Source organism: Procambarus clarkii, chromosome 64, assembly GCF_040958095.1.
Source record: "Procambarus clarkii isolate CNS0578487 chromosome 64, FALCON_Pclarkii_2.0, whole genome shotgun sequence".
Classification (NCBI taxonomy): Eukaryota; Metazoa; Arthropoda; class Malacostraca; order Decapoda; family Cambaridae; genus Procambarus; species Procambarus clarkii.
The window spans coordinates 6422783-6443911 of record NC_091213.1 but is presented as its reverse complement, the minus strand read 5'-3'; the positions used below and the strand labels follow the sequence as shown (position 1 = coordinate 6443911).

Genomic DNA, 21129 nt, shown 5'->3' with positions numbered 1-21129 from the left:
ACGCATAGACGCAATAAAGCACCTAAATTATTGGGATCGTCTCAAAGCTCTCCAAATGTACTCACTAGAAAGGAGACGAGAGATATACCAAATAATATACACATGGAAAATACTGGAGGGACAGGTCCCAAATCTACACAGTAAAATAACAACGTACTGGAGTGAACGATATGGAAGAAAATGCAGAATAGAACCAGTGAAGAGCAGAGGTGCCATAGGCACAATCAGAGAACACTGTTTAAACATCAGAGGTCCGCGGTTGTTCAACGTCCTCCCAGCGAGCATAAGAAATATTGCCGGAACAACCGTGGACATCTTCAAGAGAAAACTGGACGGTTTCTTCCAAGGAGTGCCTGACTAACCGGGCTGTGGTGGGTATGTGGGCCTGCGGGCCGCTCCAAGCAACAGCCTGGTGGACCAAACTCTCATAAGTCAAACCTGGCCTCGGGCCGGGCTTGGCGAGTAGAAGAAATCCCAGAAACTCATCAAGCAGGGAGTTTTTTTTTTTTCTACCACAGACGTGGCCACACATTTATAATGCTAACCAGCATATATACATTTTCTTCTGTCCTCCATGGACAGGGTTAGAGAAGTGTTAAACATATAGTTCAAGGGTTTATTGAACACTCAACCACAGAAGGTGATTCGGTGCTTTTAAAATGCTAAGCTAACCTACATACGTAAATACATAGATACACAGATTTACGTATGCCCTACATAAAGTGTTTATGTAGGGCATACGATGTGTCTTTTACATAGTGTAAAATGATGTGTGTAAATAATGTAAAATATGATAAAATAATGTAAATATGATGTGTCTTTTACATAGTGTCATTAATGTGCATTCACAAAAGTGAAATGTAATTCTGATCAGCTTCCATATATACTTTATACCCATACATATACATACACACACATATATACATACACACACACATATACATACATATATACACACATGCATTCACATACATTTGTCTCATTTACTCTGACAGGGTGAGATAGCTGATAAAGAAACTAGTGTGCAATTAAGCATTTAATCACTGAAGGTGATGAAGGTGCTTTTACAAGCTCAGGTTATATAGTTACATCATATATATACATTGTATAATTGATATCGTCAGGCCGGACCAGGAAGTCCGGCCTGACTCTAACCAGACCGTCAACACACTCGCCAGACCGTCAACACACTCGCCAGACCGTCAACACACTCGCCAGACCGTCAACACACTCGCCAGACCGTCAACACACTCGCCAGACCGTCAACACACTCGCCAGACCGTCAACACACTCGCCAGACCGTCAACACACCAATCACCCTGTTGACGGTCTTTCCCTGGTCCGACTTGACCCTACGGTCTCTTCCTGGTCCTGTCTGACCCTATGGTCCCTCCCTGGTCCGGCCTGGCTGGGGTAAAGGAATGGTGCCCAACCACTTGTGGACGGTCGGGGATTGAACGCCGACCTGCATGAAGCGAGAGCGTCGCTCTACCGTCCGGTCAATCTTCCCGAGTCTTGTCATAATAAGGAGAGACGGGAATGACTCGTATTGGGCGACACGGGCTCTTTATTAACCATTCCGGCTCACGTCCCTGGTCTTAGTGCTGGTCAGAGACCGGCGGACCGCAGGACTCGTCCGGTAGTTATTATATAAGATCTGCTTGATGGAGGTAATATCCTGGTGACCGTATTGGTCGCTGTGTCACGCTTCTCTGGTGACAAGTGGCATACTGTGTGCGCCATTGTGGCCCAAACTGTGGGTATTCTGGCTCCCGAGGGGCCTCGTCTGGCCTGTCGGGGGCTTTGTCTGGCCTGTCGGAGGCTTCGTCTGGCCTGTCTGGGGCTTTGTCCGGCCTGTCGGAGGCTTCGTCTAGCCTGTCGGAGGCTTTGTCTGGCCTGTCGGGGGCTTCGTCTGGCCTGTCGGAGGCTTCGTCTGGCCTGTCGGAGGCTTCGTCTAGCCTGTCGGAGGCTTTGTCTGGCCTGTCGGGGGCTTCGTCTGGCCTGTCTGGGGCTTTGTCCGGCCTGTCGGAGGCTTTGTCTGGCCTGTCGGAGGCTTTGTCTGGCCTGTCGGGGGCTTTGTCTGGCCTGTCGGGGGCTTTGTCTGGCCTGTTGGGGACCTCGTCTGGCTCAATCAAAATGTTCCTGAGCCATTACGGGCCAAATAATTGAACGCCTGGCTTAATATTAATATCAAATTAAGATCCGAAAAGGGTAACTGGTCCATAAGGTACCTCAGCCTCGCCAGGTACCTCAGCCTCGCCAGGTACCTGTGTCTCGCACGGTACCTCAGCCTCGCCAGGTACCTGTGTCTCGCACGGTACCTCTGGACTACAGAGAGAGCGAGGAATGCTCTTATGCAGACGGCTGGCAGAAGCGTTCCTCAGTACGGTGAAGACAATATTTAATGCCCCAACAGTGAGGAGCAACACGGCCAGTAATTCCCAGAACGGTGTCCCCGTCTCCGACTTTTCCAGCTTTATGTAGAGTTCACTATTTTATTACTGTAAGAAGTGAGCCAATATTGCTGGTGCCAATATTGGCACTCCGTCCGGGATCTTCTACCGGGGCTTAACATCTAGATCATGTGGCGATGGCCGTGCCTAAAACTTCTCAAGCATCTTACCCAGAACAGGAACATCCCACCAAAACGTTCCGGCATTTTTCTCGAAGTACTCCTGGCGAAGAAACTAATTTTATTATCCAAGGTGCTGTTGGATCCTCACACACCCAAAGTGCAGCGCGGCTACTGTCACCATCACCTTCGCTACGATCACAAATTTAACCATCGTTTTAATCCCACAGGTTCTTCTGCTTTTCTTAATCCCACAGGTTCTTCTGCTTTTCTTAATCCCACAGGTTCTTCTGCTTTTCTTAATCCCACAGGTTCTTCTGCTTTTCTTAATCCCACAGGTTCTTCTGCTTTTCTTAATCCCACAGGTTCTTCTGCTTTTCTTAATCCCACAGGTTCTTCTGCTTTTCTTAATCCCACAGGTTAATCACTCAACGATGTTTTGAAGGATATTTTTGCCAAGACTTACGATTGTGGTATTGGGTATCGTCAGGTCACATATATATACGGGTTGTTACAGGTATTTGTTATCTTGAAACCCTCGTATATAATTGCTAGGTTAGAACTATACTCAAAAAGATAAGTTCGTCGGTAATACAGATAATGAAACAAGTGATGTATCTCGTGTATAGTGAAGAGTTACAATGACGATCCTGATGTGATGATCTTATACTGATGACGCTAATGAGTTGGGGAAAGTGTAACGTGGGGATAGTGTGGGGAGATGCATTGTAACACCCTCACAACATATGGTCACTATTGTAACTCCCTCACAACATATGGTCACTATTGTAACACCCTCACAACACATGGTCACTATTGTAACTCCCTCACAACATATGGTCACTATTGTAACACCCTCACAACACATGGTCACTATTGTAACTCCCTCACAACATATGGTCACTATTGTAACACCCTCACAACACATGGTCACTATTGTAACTCCCTCACAACACATGGTCACTATTGTAACTGTTGTTACTAAAACATGTTGTAGTGGTGATTAACAGTTGTTACTAACACGTGTTGTAGTGGTGATTAACAGTTGTTACTAACACGTGTTGTAGTGGTGATTAACAGTTGTTACTAACACATGTTGTAGTGGTGATTAACAGTTGTTACTAACACGTGTTGTAGTGGTGATTAACAGTTGTTACTAACACGTGTTGTAGTGGTGATTAACAGTTGTTACTAACACGTGTTGTAGTGGTGATTAACAGTTGTTACTAACACGTGTTGTAGTGGTGATTAACAGTTGTTACTAACACGTGTTGTAGTGGTGATTAACAGTTGTTACTAACACATGTTGTAGTGATGATTAAGAGTTGTTACTAACTTAACAGTTCTGTCACGTGTTGTGGTGGCTGGCAGGTGTTCCTGGCACGCATCTTACGGGTGATTAACAGGTGTTCCTAGCATATGTTGTAGTGACTAATGATCACAAACACCCTACACTAAACACATGAACATATTATGACACATACAGAGGAGTAAGACCAGTCGACCATCTTGAGATGATTTCGGGGCTTTAGTGTCCCCGCGGCCCGGTCCTCGACCAGGCCTCCACCCCCAGGAAGCAGCCCGTGACAGCTGATTAACACCCAGGTACCTATTTTACTGCTAGGTAACAGGGGCATAGGGTGAAAGAAACTCTGCCCATTGTTTCTAGCCGGCGCCTGGGATCGAACCCAGGACCACAGGATCACAAGTCCAGCGTGCTGTCCGCTCGGCCGACCGGCTCCCTATCGACCATATCGACAAAATTACAATCTATTACAAGACCAAGAAGAGAGCAGACTTAATGAAGATGTCTGGACGGGACCAGTAATCCTCTCCAGAAAGCTAACGTGGTATATACCCGCCAAACACACTCCTAAACTACGACGTTGGTACAACGTTCGAACAAGTTTTAACACCTCCTAACCAGTTATAACAACCAATATAGCAAGTTGTAACAACGTTCTAATACGTCATAAACACGTTAAGCCAAGATTTAACAGCTTTATTACAAGTTGTAACAAACAGAAAATAGAGACAGTTTCGGTTTGTGTTTCCAGGGTAGGTCCTCCTGACATGTAAGGTTTGGCACACGCTAGAGCGGGGCCTGTAAGATCAGATACACGCCTACGTTCGATCCCCGAGGTTAAGCTTCAACTTGCCACACCCGGAAACATAAGTATGTTTGAGTAACGCCGCCTCGCACCTGTTGACTGCACCTGTTGAAGGAAACTTTCAGAGGAAAGCGCTAAGTCATTAATACTATATAGCACTGGGATGGGGGTCAGGATAAGGATTTGGGATGGGACGGGGGGAAGGAATGGTGCTGAACCATTTGGACGGTCAGGGATTGAACGCTTCAGGGTTTCTTTCACCCTGATGCTTCTGTTCACCTAGCAGTAAATGGGTACCTGGTAGACAGCTGCTATGGGCTGTAAAGGCCTACGGGGTCACCATAGCCCGTGCTACTTGGAAATTTATGTTCTAGGTAGCGAATCTTTAACAACAACAACAACAACAACAATAATGCTATGGGCTGTTTCCTGGGGAGGGTGGGGGGGGGGGGGGGTGTAACAAAAAGGAGGCCTGGTCGAGGACCGGGCCGCGGGGACGCTAAGCCCCGATATCATCCCAAGATAACCTCTCGAGAAGATAGAGGACATCGTGAAGTGGACAAACTACATAACATTGTAGCACAGGTAATACCAGATAGAAATATGTGAACATCTTTTACCTGTAATACTAATAATTATTATAATATGACCGTAAATCGTGAAATATAAATCCTACATAAAACAATTTTGTGTTTACATTATAAATGGCTTGTTGTGGGGGGATGGGGGGGGGCGTGAAGTGGTTATACAGTACCCAGACACACGCCCACACACGCCCACCACACACACGCCCACCACACGCCCACCACACACACGCCCACACACGCCCACCACACACACGCCCACACACGCCCACCACACACACGCCCACACACGCCCACCACACACACGCCCACCACACACACGCCCACACACACACACGCCCACCACACACACGCCCACACACACACGCCCACACACGCCCACCACACACACGCCCACCACACACACGCCCACACACGCCCACCACACACACGCCCACACACGCCCACCACACACACGCCCACCACACACACGCCCACCACACACACGCCCACACACACACGCCCACCACACACACACACACACACGCCCACCACACACACGCCCACACACACACGCCCACCACACACACACACACACACACACGCCCACCACACACACGCCCACCACACACACGCCCACACACACACACGCCCACCACACACACGCCCACACACGCCCACCACACACACGCCCACCACACACACGCCCACACACACACACGCCCACCACACACACACACACACACACACACACACACACACACACAGGTAGGAAGTAGGAGATCAGATACAAGGTATCACTTGGGAGATGAAATACTTCAAGAGTCCGAGAGAGAGAAAGACCTGGGGGTTGATATCACGCCAGACCTGTTCCCTGAAGCTCATATCAAGAGGATAACAGCAGCAGCATATGCCAGGTTGGCTAACATAAGAACGGCCTTTAGAAACTTGTGTAAGGAATCTTTCAGAACATTATATACCACATATGTCAGACCAATCCTGGAGTATGCGGCACCAGCATGGAGTCCATATCTAGTCAAGCATAAGACTAAAATGGAAAATGTTCAAAGGTTTGCCACCAGACTAGTACCCGAGCTGAGAGGTATGAGCTACTAGGAGAGACTACGGGAATTAAACCTCACTTCGTTGGAAGACAATAGAGTTAGGGGGGACATGATCACCACATTCAAGATCCTCAAGGGAATTGACAGGGTTGATAAAGACAGGCTGTTTAACACAAGGGGCACACGCACTAGGGGACACAGGTGGAAACTGAGTGCCCAAATGAGCCACAGAGATATTAGAAAGAACTTTTTCAGTGTCAGAGTGGTTGACAAATGGAATGCATTAGGCAGTGATGTGGTGGAGGCTGACTCCATACACAGTTTCAAGTGTAGATATGATAGAGCCCAGTAGGCTCAGGAACCTGTACACCAGTTGATTGACAGTTGAGAGGCGGGACCAAAGAGCCAGAGCTCAACCCCCGCAAACACAACTAGGTGAGTACAACTAGGTGAGTACACGCCCACCACACACACACGCCCACATACACACACGCCCACATACACACACACGCCCACATACACACACACGCCCACATACACACACACGCCCACATACACACACGCCCACATACACACACGCCCACACATCTCAAGAGTCTCTACCTCTCACTAGTTATTGCCTCCTGATACTTTTGCATCTAAATCATGTCATTCTATTGCATCTAAATCATGTCATTCTATTGCATCTAAATCATGTCATTCTATTGCATCTAAATCATGTCATTCTATTGCATCTAAATCATGTCATTCTATTGCATCTAAATCATGTCATTCTATAGCATCTAAATCATGTCATTCTATTGCATCTAAATCATGTCATTCTATTGCATCTAAATCATGTCATTCTATTGCATCTAAATCATGTCATTCTATTGCATCTAAATCATGTCATTCTATTGCATCTAAATCATGTCATTCTATTGCATCTAAATCATGTCATTCTATTGCATCTAAATCATGTCATTCTATTGCATCTAAATCATGTCATTCTATTGCATCTAAATCATGTCATTCTATTGCATCTAAATCATGTCATTCTATTGCATCTAAATCATGTCATTCTATAGCATCTAAATCATGTCATTCTATAGCATCTAAATCATGTCATTCTATAGCATCTAAATCATGTCATTCTATTGCATCTAAATCGTGTCATTCTATAGCATCTAAATCATGTCATTCTATAGCATCTAAATCATGTCATTCTATAGCATCTAAATCGTGTCATTCTATAGCATCTAAATCATGTCATTCTATTGCATCTAAATCATGTCATTCTATTGCATCTAAATCATGTCATTCTATTGCATCTAAATCATGTCAGTGTTCGCTGGTCTCCTCGAGAGAGCGCTGAACGCTCCCGATATATTTTTCAAACTTTTTTTTTCATTATGTTTTCAAGAGGTGACCCCCAGGTGTTGCTGCCAGACTCTTGCTGTGGTTGTGAGAGAGCTGGAGGTGCTGTGTTAGTGACTGGTGAGGTGAGGGTCGAGGCTCTGGGGACCCGGTGCCGCTCCCGGCCTCAACTGTGTTCTGCGTGGTGGTGGTGGTGGACCCCATACTTGTTCTGTGTGGTGGTGGACCCCATACTTGTTCTGTGTGGTGGTGGTGGTGGTGGACCCCATACTTGTTCTGTGTGGTGGTGGACCCCATACTTGTTCTGTGTGGTGGTGGACCCCATACTTGTTCTGTGTGGTGGTGGTGGTGGTGGACCCCATACTTGTTCTGTGTGGTGGTGGACCCCATACTTGTTCTGTGTGGTGGTGGACCCCATACTTGTTCTGTGTGGTGGTGGACCCCATGTAACGGGGGGTGGGGGAAATAGCTCTATCTTGTCCATTATTCCACCCCCCAGTTAACTAACGAGGCCGGGGGAAACAGCTCTCTCTAGTCCGTTATTCCGTCCTCAGTTAGCTAACTATTCTAGAGCACCCTCCAGAGTTCCTAAGGCAACCTCTCTCGTTCAACACCTTGTAACCTAGGTATTTGACTACCTAGGTGCTAAGACTACAAGGCGCCGTAACTGGATCAGTTACCCGAAACTCTAGAGAGAACTCTAGAATACAGAATCATTGCCACAAACGTATAAGAGAAAACGAAAGGAAAGAAATGAATAGTGAAGTAATTAGTGAGGGTTTGGGGTGAGAGGGAGAGAGGTGGGAGGAGCGAGGAGGGTCATTAGTTGAAAGTGAGAGTTTAGAGAGGGGTGGAGGGAGAGGAGTAGATAGGTAGAAGGAGAAGAGTAGATAGTAGAAGACGAAAGTAGATAGTAGAAGACGAAATGCTGCCACCATCCATTCATGATCATTACATACAAGACAAGGAATGGAACTTGCCTGTATCACAAAATTCTCAAAGGATGTTATCATGAGTTCATTATTAATCTGTCCCATCTTTATCATGTACTCATTCTACACCATGAAACCAGTAACCACAGAGGCTTTCTCACCTCAACTCAAAGCTCTAGGGAACGAAGTTAAACACAATTTAAATAATAAATTCATAATTATATTTCCCATGAAGTATCATAATTTAACAATTCAATTAAAATGTTCCAGTTTAATATGCAAAGTGAGTCATCATCCAAGAATCTGAGAACACTACAACTGACTGCCCCTGATCATCACACAACACTTGTAAAACACGACCAAGTCACCTTAATGTTCACTCACCGAGGACTGAGTCTAAGTTGAATAGAGAGGGGGGGGGGGTCTGTAGCTTGACAGAGACTGTCTCGCCCCTGCCGGCCGACAGCCTCCCTGGTAGGGACGTCTTCTCTCTCTCGTCTGCTGCTCTGTCTGTTCTGTCTGTTAATGCTTTATGCTGGATAGCTCTCCGAGTTTATATTGGGGAACCTAGTAGCTAACTCCGCCCACAAGTAGATAGCCTCCGGCACTACCAAGCCACTCCTTAAACGTCGGCATGTTTGAAGGCTACCAGACTACAATTATAAGCTTAGCGGAAGCAAGGTGAAATTCTCATGATCTGACCTCAGGTCACTTGGGGTCGTTAACGGTTAGAGGTGTGAGATCTCAGGCAGACAACTGGCGCCTCTCAGATCCTTGTCTGTGACTCATGTACTCTATATATATTTTAAATAAACTAACTCAAACACTTTTACAGTGTTACATCTCCCCTTCTCCCCGAAAATAAAGTTTTTGCAACACTGCTAAAGCAAGCTAGCTGTGTGCGACAACTTTATTAACGAAAAGAATACATCCTAGCTAAACAAATATACATCATCCTACTCTAAAAAATGAAATATGTAGACCGACGTCCATTGTCTCTGGCTGGGCGACGTCACTGCTTGGTCTTGTAGATAATCCTGTACCACATTTCTTCAACACAACTGCCTCCGTCGCTTCTCCGTCGTTAACGCACAACAACCCTTGGTCAACCAGAAAGCCGTTACTTCTTGAACTGTGCACAGGACCGTGGAATTCGGTTGTCCCAGCTGATCTGTAATTGGCCCTACGTCAGTCACCATGAGAGACGTATATTGGGGTTCTTCACAGCTATAGGGACTACAAGTTTCGAGACCTTCATATAGTTGCCAACAGTAGAAATCCCATCCTACTCTTCTTCCTCCCTGTTGCTCCAGCACGCCTCCTTCAGAGAGCTACTTCTGACAGCCACATCAAGTCTGCATGACACAGGAAGAATCACTCAACAGAGCTACCTGCTTGCAGGAGGGGCGGCCAGTCAAGGCAAACGATCCTGTCTTGCAATTCCGCTCCATGCAATGATGCTGACACCAGCAAGGGACACTAGGTATCATGTCTCACTCAGCTTGTCTTATCTTCTCTTCTTTCTTCTCTCTATTTCTTCTCTCTTCTTTCTTCTTTCTTCTTTCTTCTCTCTTCTTTCTTCTCTCTTCTTTCTTCTCTCTTCTTTCTTCTCTCTTCCTCCTCCCATGGGTCTTAGACAAGCGACCTGGGGTCCACTGGGGTCCGTCCGTCCTGGGGTCCATCCTGGGCAGACCGGTGTTGGTGGGACAGACTGGAATCGTTGTTGTTCCTCTTCCATCTTTACTGGGTCGTCTGGGGTCGTCTGCAGAACGACCTGGGGTCCACTGGGGTCCGTCCGTCTTGGGGTCCACTGGGGTCCGTCCGTCTTGGGGTCCCCTGGGGTCCGTCCGTCTTGGGGTCCACTGGGTAGACCAATGTTGACCGACCGAGAGGGCTGTATCTCGGGGGTCCCCTGGGGTGATGGTGGTGGTGGTGATAAACGCCCCTGAGTGTGGTACACAGCAGCCGTCTCCCTCTTCTGTATGTGCGTCTCTCCTCTCTTCTGGCTCCCACCTGTGAAATGAACAGAAAGGCGACAATACGTGTTCCCAAGATGTTTGTGTGACCCTGTAGTTTGTATAGGGTTACACAGTCCTATCATACCGCTCTCCTCCTGGCAACAACTACACTTCAATTTTTAATAATCCAATTAACTCTTTAATGATATTGACTTGGTGGAACATAAAACAGTAACAGAGGAAAGTTTAGAGAAGAGAGAATAAGGTCATCACTACTTGTAATTCGTCACACAAAAAAATCAAAACTAATAGACAAAACTCTAGCCTAACTTAACTATACCGTTCCTAATCTTACGTACTTAAATATCCATTACTCCCACCCTTAACCTACAGCCACCTACGTGACCCAGAGTGTTTCCCTAGCTTCTCCGCCGGTCAACAACCCCAACCTGTTGCCACACCTGTGACCAGACTATCTAACGTCGAGCGTCCCCAACGTGAAGTCTACTGACATACTAAGCCTCCCCCTAGCATGCTGTACAAGACCAGTACACCTCGGGTTATTGCGTTCAAATGGAGTAAAACAGTCGATCGCAATAATCTGAGCAGAACCACCACTAAATTCTACTTAAGAACTACACCTGCCACTCCCCAACTGACCTGGAGACCAGCGGTGGCTGGGTGTCCCCGTGGGACATGCGAGGTCACCTGTCACACTCAGCTGACCTGCACTACCAACACCGCTAAGTTCCCAAATCACCAAATCTTATCACTAACATTAATCACCACACACGCAAGTTCTGGTGAATATTCCCTGAACTACACAAAACTCACAAAATCACTAAACACAACACCAGAGAATCACTATCTCCTAACCTGAAAAAAAAGTTCGCAACTCGCGAATAATAAACACCTGTCAAGATCTCCCTGATAGCGCCTGAGCGGTAAAAAGACACGTGGGACTGAACAATGTTAAAAGAACACCAATACCTTAAACATTGTTCAACACCGCTGCCATCATTGTAACGGGGGGTGGGGGAAATAGCTCTATCTTGTCCATTATTCCACCCCCCAGTTAACTAACGAGGCCGGGGGAAACAGCTCTCTCTAGTCCGTTATTCCGTCCTCAGTTAGCTAACTATTCTAGAGCACCCTCCAGAGTTCCTAAGGCAACCTCTCTCGTTCAACACCTTGTAACCTAGGTATTTGACTACCTAGGTGCTAAGACTACAAGGCGCCGTAACTGGATCAGTTACCCGAAACTCTAGAGAGAACTCTAGAATACAGAATCATTGCCACAAACGTATAAGAGAAAACGAAAGGAAAGAAATGAATAGTGAAGTAATTAGTGAGGGTTTGGGGTGAGAGGGAGAGAGGTGGGAGGAGCGAGGAGGGTCATTAGTTGAAAGTGAGAGTTTAGAGAGGGGTGGAGGGAGAGGAGTAGATAGGTAGAAGGAGAAGAGTAGATAGTAGAAGACGAAAGTAGATAGTAGAAGACGAAATGCTGCCACCATCCATTCATGATCATTACATACAAGACAAGGAATGGAACTTGCCTGTATCACAAAATTCTCAAAGGATGTTATCATGAGTTCATTATTAATCTGTCCCATCTTTATCATGTACTCATTCTACACCATGAAACCAGTAACCACAGAGGCTTTCTCACCTCAACTCAAAGCTCTAGGGAACGAAGTTAAACACAATTTAAATAATAAATTCATAATTATATTTCCCATGAAGTATCATAATTTAACAATTCAATTAAAATGTTCCAGTTTAATATGCAAAGTGAGTCATCATCCAAGAATCTGAGAACACTACAACTGACTGCCCCTGATCATCACACAACACTTGTAAAACACGACCAAGTCACCTTAATGTTCACTCACCGAGGACTGAGTCTAAGTTGAATAGAGAGGGGGGGGGGGTCTGTAGCTTGACAGAGACTGTCTCGCCCCTGCCGGCCGACAGCCTCCCTGGTAGGGACGTCTTCTCTCTCTCGTCTGCTGCTCTGTCTGTTCTGTCTGTTAATGCTTTATGCTGGATAGCTCTCCGAGTTTATATTGGGGAACCTAGTAGCTAACTCCGCCCACAAGTAGATAGCCTCCGGCACTACCAAGCCACTCCTTAAACGTCGGCATGTTTGAAGGCTACCAGACTACAATTATAAGCTTAGCGGAAGCAAGGTGAAATTCTCATGATCTGACCTCAGGTCACTTGGGGTCGTTAACGGTTAGAGGTGTGAGATCTCAGGCAGACAACTGGCGCCTCTCAGATCCTTGTCTGTGACTCATGTACTCTATATATATTTTAAATAAACTAACTCAAACACTTTTACAGTGTTACACCCATACTTGTTCTGTGTGGTGGTGGACCCCATACTTGTTCTGTGTGGTGGTGGACCCCATACTTGTTCTGTGTGGTGGTGGACCCCATACTTGTTCTGTGTGGTGGTGGACCCCATACTTGTTCTGTGTGGTGGTGGACCCCATACTTGTTCTATGTGGTGGTGGACCCCATACTTGTTCTGTGTGGTGGTGGACCCCATACTTGTTCTGTGTGGTGGTGGACCCCATACGTATCACTTTGAGTGGTAGTGGCTTGGTTGGTAGAGCTACGGTCTTCCGCTTTTAGTGTCCGTGGTTCGAGACCCTGGTGATTGAAATGTTATTGTCCACAATTATTGAGGTTATCAATTCATATGCAGGAATATCCCTGAAAAAAAAAAAAAAAAAAAAAAAATCATATGACTGGAGCGCGGAACACTTAATTCCTCGATGCTCAAGTAGCACCCCAAGGAAGGACAAAAGTCTCGGTTGAACGTCAGTTACGTGTTCCTGAGACCCTACTGTGGGTGTTCCGTAGTCTGGTGGGCGGAGCTCCTGTCTACCAGTTTGGGCTCCTTGGTAGCCGATGGCTCTACTGAAAATGTTAGTATGGTACCACCATGAAACAGGAAGAGCAGTGCTAAGTATGGGGAGACGGGGGGCGGGGGGGGGGGGAAGGAAGGGAACTATCAGGAGAAAGCGCCAAGCCATTACGACTATATAGCACTGGGAAGGGGTCAGGATAAGGATTTGAGAAGGGACGGGGCGAAAGGAATGGTGCCCAAGCACTTGTGGACGGTCGGGGATTGAACGCCGACCTGCATGAAACAAGACCGTCGCTCTACCGTCCAGCCTAAGTGGTTGGACATGATAGCAGTGTCTGGTGGAACAAGTTACCTCACTCAGCACTGTTGAATCACCCTTCATGAGCCTGCAGGAGACATGGTGCTTATGGGCGAGTATTGTCTGTTTAATGTTCAGACGCTGATCCGTACTGCCTTCCCCCGCGAGTCTAGGCATCAAGAGCAGATTCACGAAGCACTTACGAACCTGTACATCTTTTCTCAATCTTTGGCGGCTTTGTTTACAATTATTAAACAGTTAATGAGCTCCGAAGCACCAGGAGGCTGTTTATAACAATAACAACAGTTGATTGGCAAGTTTTCATGCTTGTAAACTGTTTAATAAATGTAACCAAAGCCGTCAAAGGTTGAGGAAAGATGTATACGTTCGTAAGTCCTTGCGTAACTGCTTCGTGAATCTGGCCCCAGATGTACAATCAGTCTAGCAGAAACTGCTAAAGACCTGTATTGAGTAAGATTATTGAGAGGTACAATATTATGCTATTGCGACGCGTCCACTAAAAGAAGAACAGATTTACTTCACCTGTAACTTACAACGTAGATTGTTCGCCTTCAGAGTTACGAGCGACGTGGAGAACTTATCGCAAAGTTCCGATAAAAAGTCACAGATGTGGCGCTTGTAGATCACGTCAAACCTTTATTTATGTGTCGCGTTTTCTCTGACATATTGGATTGTTTTTACAACCCAAAAATATATTGGATTTTTGGCTCTAGGTCGATCGTTCAGTATGCAGTGTGTGTGTGTGTGTGCGTGTGTGTGTGTGCGTGCGTGTGTGTGTGTGTGTGTGTGTGTGTGTGTGTGTGTGTGTGTGTGTGTGTGTGTGTGTGTGTGTGTGTGTGTAATATATGTATATATTATTATAATAATAATGGTGGCCGAGTCGGTTAGGGCAGGTGTCTGGGACTATCCAGGACGCTGGTTCAAGTCTCCCCATTGTCTAAAAAAGATTTTAAGGCACCCGAGCTGTCTCAGAATATATGGGGCTGTGGGCCGCCCCAAGCAACAGCCTTCTAGATCACAACCACTACAATCACTCTGTTATTCAATAAATCCCTGAACTATATGTTTAACAGATCTCTCACCCTGTCCATGGAGGACAGAAGAAAATGTATATATACTGGTTAGCTTTGCGAATGTCTGGCCACGTCTGTGGTAGAAAATAATACAAGTAAAGGCCTTCTAGTTGAAGTGATTACAAGTCGAACCTTCCCTCCAGAGGCCGGCCTTTGGGAGCAGAAGTAGAGTCAGAACCTACTCCAGGGGTGGCCCAGGTACAAGAAACGGGTGTTGGTGATGGAGACAGTCGCCGGAGGGTGTTGGAGAGGTGGTGGAGGTGTCGTGCTCTGGTTCTTGGTCCCCACCTGTCGTAGGTGCCACCACACCTAATTATTTAACATTACTAATAACAGCGTGGCATTATTTAACATTACTAATAACAGCGTGGCATTATTTAACATTACTAATAACAGCGTGGCATTATTTAACATTACTAATAACAGCGTGGCATTATTTAACATTACTAATAACAGCGTGGCATTATTTAACATTACTAATAACAGCGTGGCATTATTTAACGTTACTAATAACAGCGTGGCATTATTTAACATTACTAATAACAGCGTGGCATTATTTAACATTACTAATAACAGCGTGGCATTATTTAACAGATTAATCTCTCTAGCCCTTAGAGATTTCTTCTCTACTTCAGCCAGTACTGGAATGCTTCTTGTAGTTTCTCCACTGCCTCTTCGTGGCCCAATCAGGACCAAGCACCCACCTACACGTAGGCCTATTCCTATTGACTTGAGAGAGACCACAACAAGGCACTTGAACTTTGGCACCGGCGTACGATCCTGGGGCCAGATTCACGAAGCAGTTACGCAAGCACTTACGAACGTGTACATCTTTCCTCAACCTTTGACGGCTTTCGTTACATTTATTAAACAGTTTACAAGCCTGAAAACTTGCCAATCAACTGTTGTTATTGTTATAAACAGCCTCCTGGTGCTTCGGAGCTCATTAACTGTTTAATAATTGTAAACAAAGCCACCAAAGATTGAGGAAAGATGTACAGGGGCCAGATTCAAGAAAGCACTTACGCAAGCACTTACGGACGTGTACATCTTTTCTCAATCTTTGGCGGCTTTGTTTACAATTATTAAACAGTTAATGAGCTCCGAAGCACCAGGAGGCTGTTTATAACAATAACAACAGTTGATTGGCAAGTTTTCAGGCTTGTAAACTGTTTAATAAATGTAACCAAAGCCGTCAAAGGTTGAGGAAAGATGTACACGTTCGTAAGTGCTTGCGTAAGTGCTTTCGTGAATCTGGCCTCAGGTTCGTAAGTGCTTGCGTAACTGCTTCGTGAATCAGGCCCCAGGTCCTGTTGGGTCAAGGTTCCCGGAATGGATCTGTGTTGAAGATCTCTTAAACTGGGCGACGTCTCCCGCTTGGCGAGACATGACATAAGTGCTGGTGGAAGTGTGATGTGGGGTACCCGGCGGTGCCCGGGGCTCACAACACTCCACGAAGGTGGTGCCCTTCAACTTTCTCCACTTGCATACTAAATACCTGTGATGAGCACTGTTGGTCACCCTATTCATACCTGGCATTGTTGTAGTGTTCCAGTGTTCCTGCATGCAGTGTTCCAGTGTTCCTGCATGCAGTGTTCCAGTGTTCCTGCATGCAGTGTTCCAGTGTTCCTGCATGCAGTGTTCCAGTGTTCCTGCATGCAGTGTTCCAGTGTTCCTGCATGCAGTGTTCTTGTATGCAGTGTTCCTGTGTTCCTGCATGCAGTGTTCCAGTGTTCCTGCATGCAGTGTTCCAGTGTTCCTGCATGCAGTGTTCCAGTGTTCCTGCATGCAGTGTTCCAGTGTTCCTGCATGCAGTGTTCCAGTGTTCCTGCATGCAGTGTTCCAGTGTTCCTGCATGCAGTGTTCCAGTGTTCCTGCATGCAGTGTTCCAGTGTTCCTGCATGCAGTGTTCCTGTGTTCCTGCATGCTGTGTTCCTTGCATTATTGAAATGCTCCTTACATTGCTGATGTGACCCCCGGCACTGCTGGAGTACTTGCACTGTTGCAGTGCTCCTAGTAGCGTTGAAGTTCCCATTGCACTGTTGCAGTGCTCCTAGTAGCGTTGAAGTTCCCATTGCACTGTTGCAGTGCTCCTAGTAGCGTTGAAGTTCCCATTGCACTGTTGCAGTGCTCCTAGTAGCGTTGAAGTTCCCATTGCACTGTTGCAGTGCTCCTAGTAGCGTTGAAGTTCCCATTGCACTGTTGCAGTGCTCCTAGTAGCGTTGAAGTTCCCATTGCACTGTTGCAGTGCTCCTAGTAGCGTTGAAGTTCCCATTGCACTGTTGCAGTGCTCCTAGTAGCGTTGAAGTTCCCATTGCACTGTTGCAGTGCTCCTAGTAGCGTTGAAGTTCCCATTGCACTGTTGCAGTGCTCCTAGTAGCGTTGAAGTTCCCATTGCACTGTTGCAGTGCTCCTAGTAGCGTTGAAGTTCCCATTGCACTGTTGCAGTGCTCCTAGTAGCGTTGAAGTTCCCATTGCACTGTTGCAGTGCTCCTAGTAGCGTTGAAGTTCCCATTGCACTGTTGCAGTGCTCCTAGTAGCGTTGAAGTTCCCATTGCACTGTTGCAGTGCTCCTAGTAGCGTTGAAGTTCCCATTGCACTGTTGCAGTGCTCCTAGTAGCGTTGAAGTTCCCATTGCACTGTTGCAGTGCTCCTAGTAGCGTTGAAGTTCCCATTGCACTGTTGCAGTGCTCCTAGTAGCGTTGAAGTTCCCATTGCACTGTTGCAGTGCTCCTAGTAGCGTTGAAGTTCCCATTGCACTGTTGCAGTGCTCCTAGTAGCGTTGAAGTTCCCATTGCACTGTTGCAGTGCTCCTAGTAGCGTTGAAGTTCCCATTGCACTGTTGCAGTGCTCCTAGTAGCGTTGAAGTTCCCATTGCACTGTTGCAGTGCTCCTAGTAGCGTTGAAGTTCCCATTGCACTGTTGCAGTGCTCCTAGTAGCGTTGAAGTTCCCATTGCACTGTTGCAGTGCTCCTAGTAGCGTTGAAGTTCCCATTGCACTGTTGCAGTGCTCCTAGTAGCGTTGAAGTTCCCATTGCACTGTTGCAGTGCTCCTAGTAGCGTTGAAGTTCCCATTGCACTGTTGCAGTGCTCCTAGTAGCGTTGAAGTTCCCATTGCACTGTTGCAGTGCTCCTAGTAGCGTTGAAGTTCCCATTGCACTGTTGCAGTGCTCCTAGTAGCGTTGAAGTTCCCATTGCACTGTTGCAGTGCTCCTAGTAGCGTTGAAGTTCCCATTGCACTGTTGCAGTGCTCCTAGTAGCGTTGAAGTTCCCATTGCACTGTTGCAGTGCTCCTAGTAGCGTTGAAGTTCCCATTGCACTGTTGCAGTGCTCCTAGTAGCGTTGAAGTTCCCATTGCACTGTTGCAGTGCTCCTAGTAGCGTTGAAGTTCCCATTGCACTGTTGCAGTGCTCCTAGTAGCGTTGAAGTTCCCATTGCACTGTTGCAGTGCTCCTAGTAGCGTTGAAGTTCCCATTGCACTGTTGCAGTGCTCCTAGTAGCGTTGAAGTTCCCATTGCACTGTTGCAGTGCTCCTAGTAGCGTTGAAGTTCCCATTGCACTGTTGCAGTGCTCCTAGTAGCGTTGAAGTTCCCATTGCACTGTTGCAGTGCTCCTAGTAGCGTTGAAGTTCCCATTGCACTGTTGCAGTGCTCCTAGTAGCGTTGAAGTTCCCATTGCACTGTTGCAGTGCTCCTAGTAGCGTTGAAGTTCCCATTGCACTGTTGCAGTGCTCCTAGTAGCGTTGAAGTTCCCATTGCACTGTTGCAGTGCCTCTTTTATTACTGCAGTGATTATTAATTTTTGTCAGTGTTGAGGTGTTCTCTGGACGGTTGAGGTGCCACACCATGGCCAGGGGGGGCCACACACTGGCCAGGGGCCACACACACTGGCCAGGGGCCCCACACACTGGCCAGGGGGGGCCACACACACTGCCCAAGGGGGCCCACACACTGGCCAGGGGCCCCCACACACTGGCCAGGGGCCCACACACTGGCCAAGGGGGCCCACACACTGGCCAGGGGGCCCCCACACAGTGGCCAGGGGGCCCCCACACACTGGCCAGGGGGCCCCCACACACTGGCCAGGGGGCCCCCACACACTGGCCAGGGGGCCCCCACACACTGGCCAGGGGGCCCCCACACACTGCCCAAGGGGGCCCACACACTGGCCAAGGGGGCCCACACACTGGCCAAGGGGCCCCCACACACTGGCCAAGGGGGCCCACACACTGGCCAAGGGGGCCCACACACTGGCCAGGGGCCCACACACTGGCCAGGGGCCCACACACTGGCCAGGGGGCCCCCACACACTGCCCAAGGGGGCCCACACACTGGCCAGGGACCCACACACTGGCCAGGGGGCCCCCACACTGGCCAGGGGGCCCCCACACACTGCCCAAGGGGGCCCACACACTGGCCAGGGGCCCCCACACTGGCCAAGGGGCCCCCACACACTGCCCAAGGGGGCCCACACACTGGCCAGGGGCCCACACACTGGCCAGGGGGCCCCCACACTGGCCAGGGGCAGCCTTGAGAAAGCATGACCGAGAGACAGTCTCCTGCACGACCAAACAAAAAATATTAAGGTGAAATTCCTTAGCAACTGTCGCGTCTTGTGAAATACTTCTCCACTTTTTATCACTGTGTTGCCCCCAATTCTTGCACAACGACCCCCACCATCCCCCCCTCTATCTACCCCCTCTCTATCCCCCCCCCCACCTACTCCCACTCTATCTACCCCCCCTCTATCCCCCCCTACTCCCACTCTATCTACCCCCCCTCTATCCCCCCCACCTACTCCCACTCTATCTACTCCCCCCCTCTATCCCCCCCCCCACCTACTATCCCCCTCACCACCTATCTTCCACGAGTACCTTCCTCTCTCAAGACGAGCACCTCATATGGTGGACGGTGTTTTGCTGCTCTCCTTACTGCCTAAGTTTGCACTGTTTGCAGTTTCTGCAAGAAAACTAACATGCAGAAACTGCAAGCAGTACAAAATAAGGCGCTAAGGAGAGCAGCAAAACACCGTCCACCATATGATCAGACAATCCAGGAGCTCCACGAACTCCTGAACATACAGCCACTAAACATCAGACTGCAGCACCAAGCCATCAGGGTGTGGAACACCATCGAAATGTTAGAGGACCCAATGTTAGAAAGATTACTCCAAGATGAGACGCCCCGCTCCCACAGCTGGTGGCCCAAGATGAGACGCCCCACTCCCACAGCTGGTGGCCCAAGATGAGACGCCCCACTCCCACAGCTGGTGGCCCAAGATGAGACGCCCCGCTCCCACAGCTGGTGGCCCAAGATGAGACGCCCCGCTCCCACAGCTGGTGGCCCAAGATGAGACGCCCCACTCCCACAGCTGGTGGCCCAAGATGAGACGCCCCACTCCCACAGCTGGTGGCCCAAGATGAGACGCCCCACTCCCACAGCTGGTGGCCCAAGATGAGACGCCCCACTCCCACAGCTGGTGGCCCAAGATGAGACGCCCCACTCCCACAGCTGGTGGCCCAAGATGAGACGCCCCACTCCCACAGCTGGTGGCCCAAGATGAGACGCCCCACTCCCACAGCTGGTGGCCCAAGATGAGACGCCCCACTCCCACAGCTGGTGGCCCAAGATGAGACGCCCCACTCCCACAGCTGGTGGCCCAAGATGAGACGCCCCACTCCCACAGCTGGTGGCCCAAGATGAGACGCCCCACTCCCACAGCTGGTGGCCCAAGATGAGACGCCCCACTCCCACAGCTGGTGGCCCAAGATGAGACGCCCCACTCCCACAGCTGGTGGCCCAAGATGAGACGCCCCACTCCCACAGCTGGTGGCCCAGGATGAGACGCCCCACTCCCACAGCTGGTGGCCCAAGATGAGACGCCCCACTCCCACAGCTGGTGGCCTAAGAGCCTCGACTTACTAGATGAAAACCCTGCCCCACAGTACATAATTCCCAGATGAAATACTGAACAGAAATCCTTCCTTCCCCCAATAATTGGAAAAATAGAGTATGTGTGTGTGTGTGTATAATATACATGTATGTATGTGTGTATGTATAATATACATGTATGTATGTGTGTATGTATAATATACATGTATGTATGCATGTATGTATGTGTGTATGTATAATATACATGTATGTATGTGTGTATGTATAATATACATGTATGTATGTGTATATAAGTATACATGTATGTGTATGTGTGAATAAATCAATAAATAATAATACAATAAATAGCCTTGAACAAAAAACACGTGTTCACCTAGTTGTATTCACCTAGTTGTGCTACACACACACACACACA

General features: G+C 48.0%; 2 protein-coding genes across 5 annotated transcripts in view; one reads left to right on the top strand and one right to left on the bottom strand.

Moving 5' to 3' along the window:
- LOC123768916 (Ankyrin repeat-rich membrane spanning) overlaps positions 1-21129 on the top strand; it is an 866672-nt gene that overhangs the window by 395142 nt on the left and 450401 nt on the right. The window lies entirely within an intron of this gene.
- The window catches only part of LOC138354675 (uncharacterized protein MCAP_0864-like), a 29900-nt gene continuing 10417 nt past the window's right edge, over positions 1647-21129 (bottom strand). The window contains exon 3 of the mRNA XM_069309033.1: positions 1647-2122. Within this exon, the coding sequence (XP_069165134.1) occupies positions 1647-2122 (476 nt within the window). The remainder of the gene's footprint in view (positions 2123-21129) is intronic.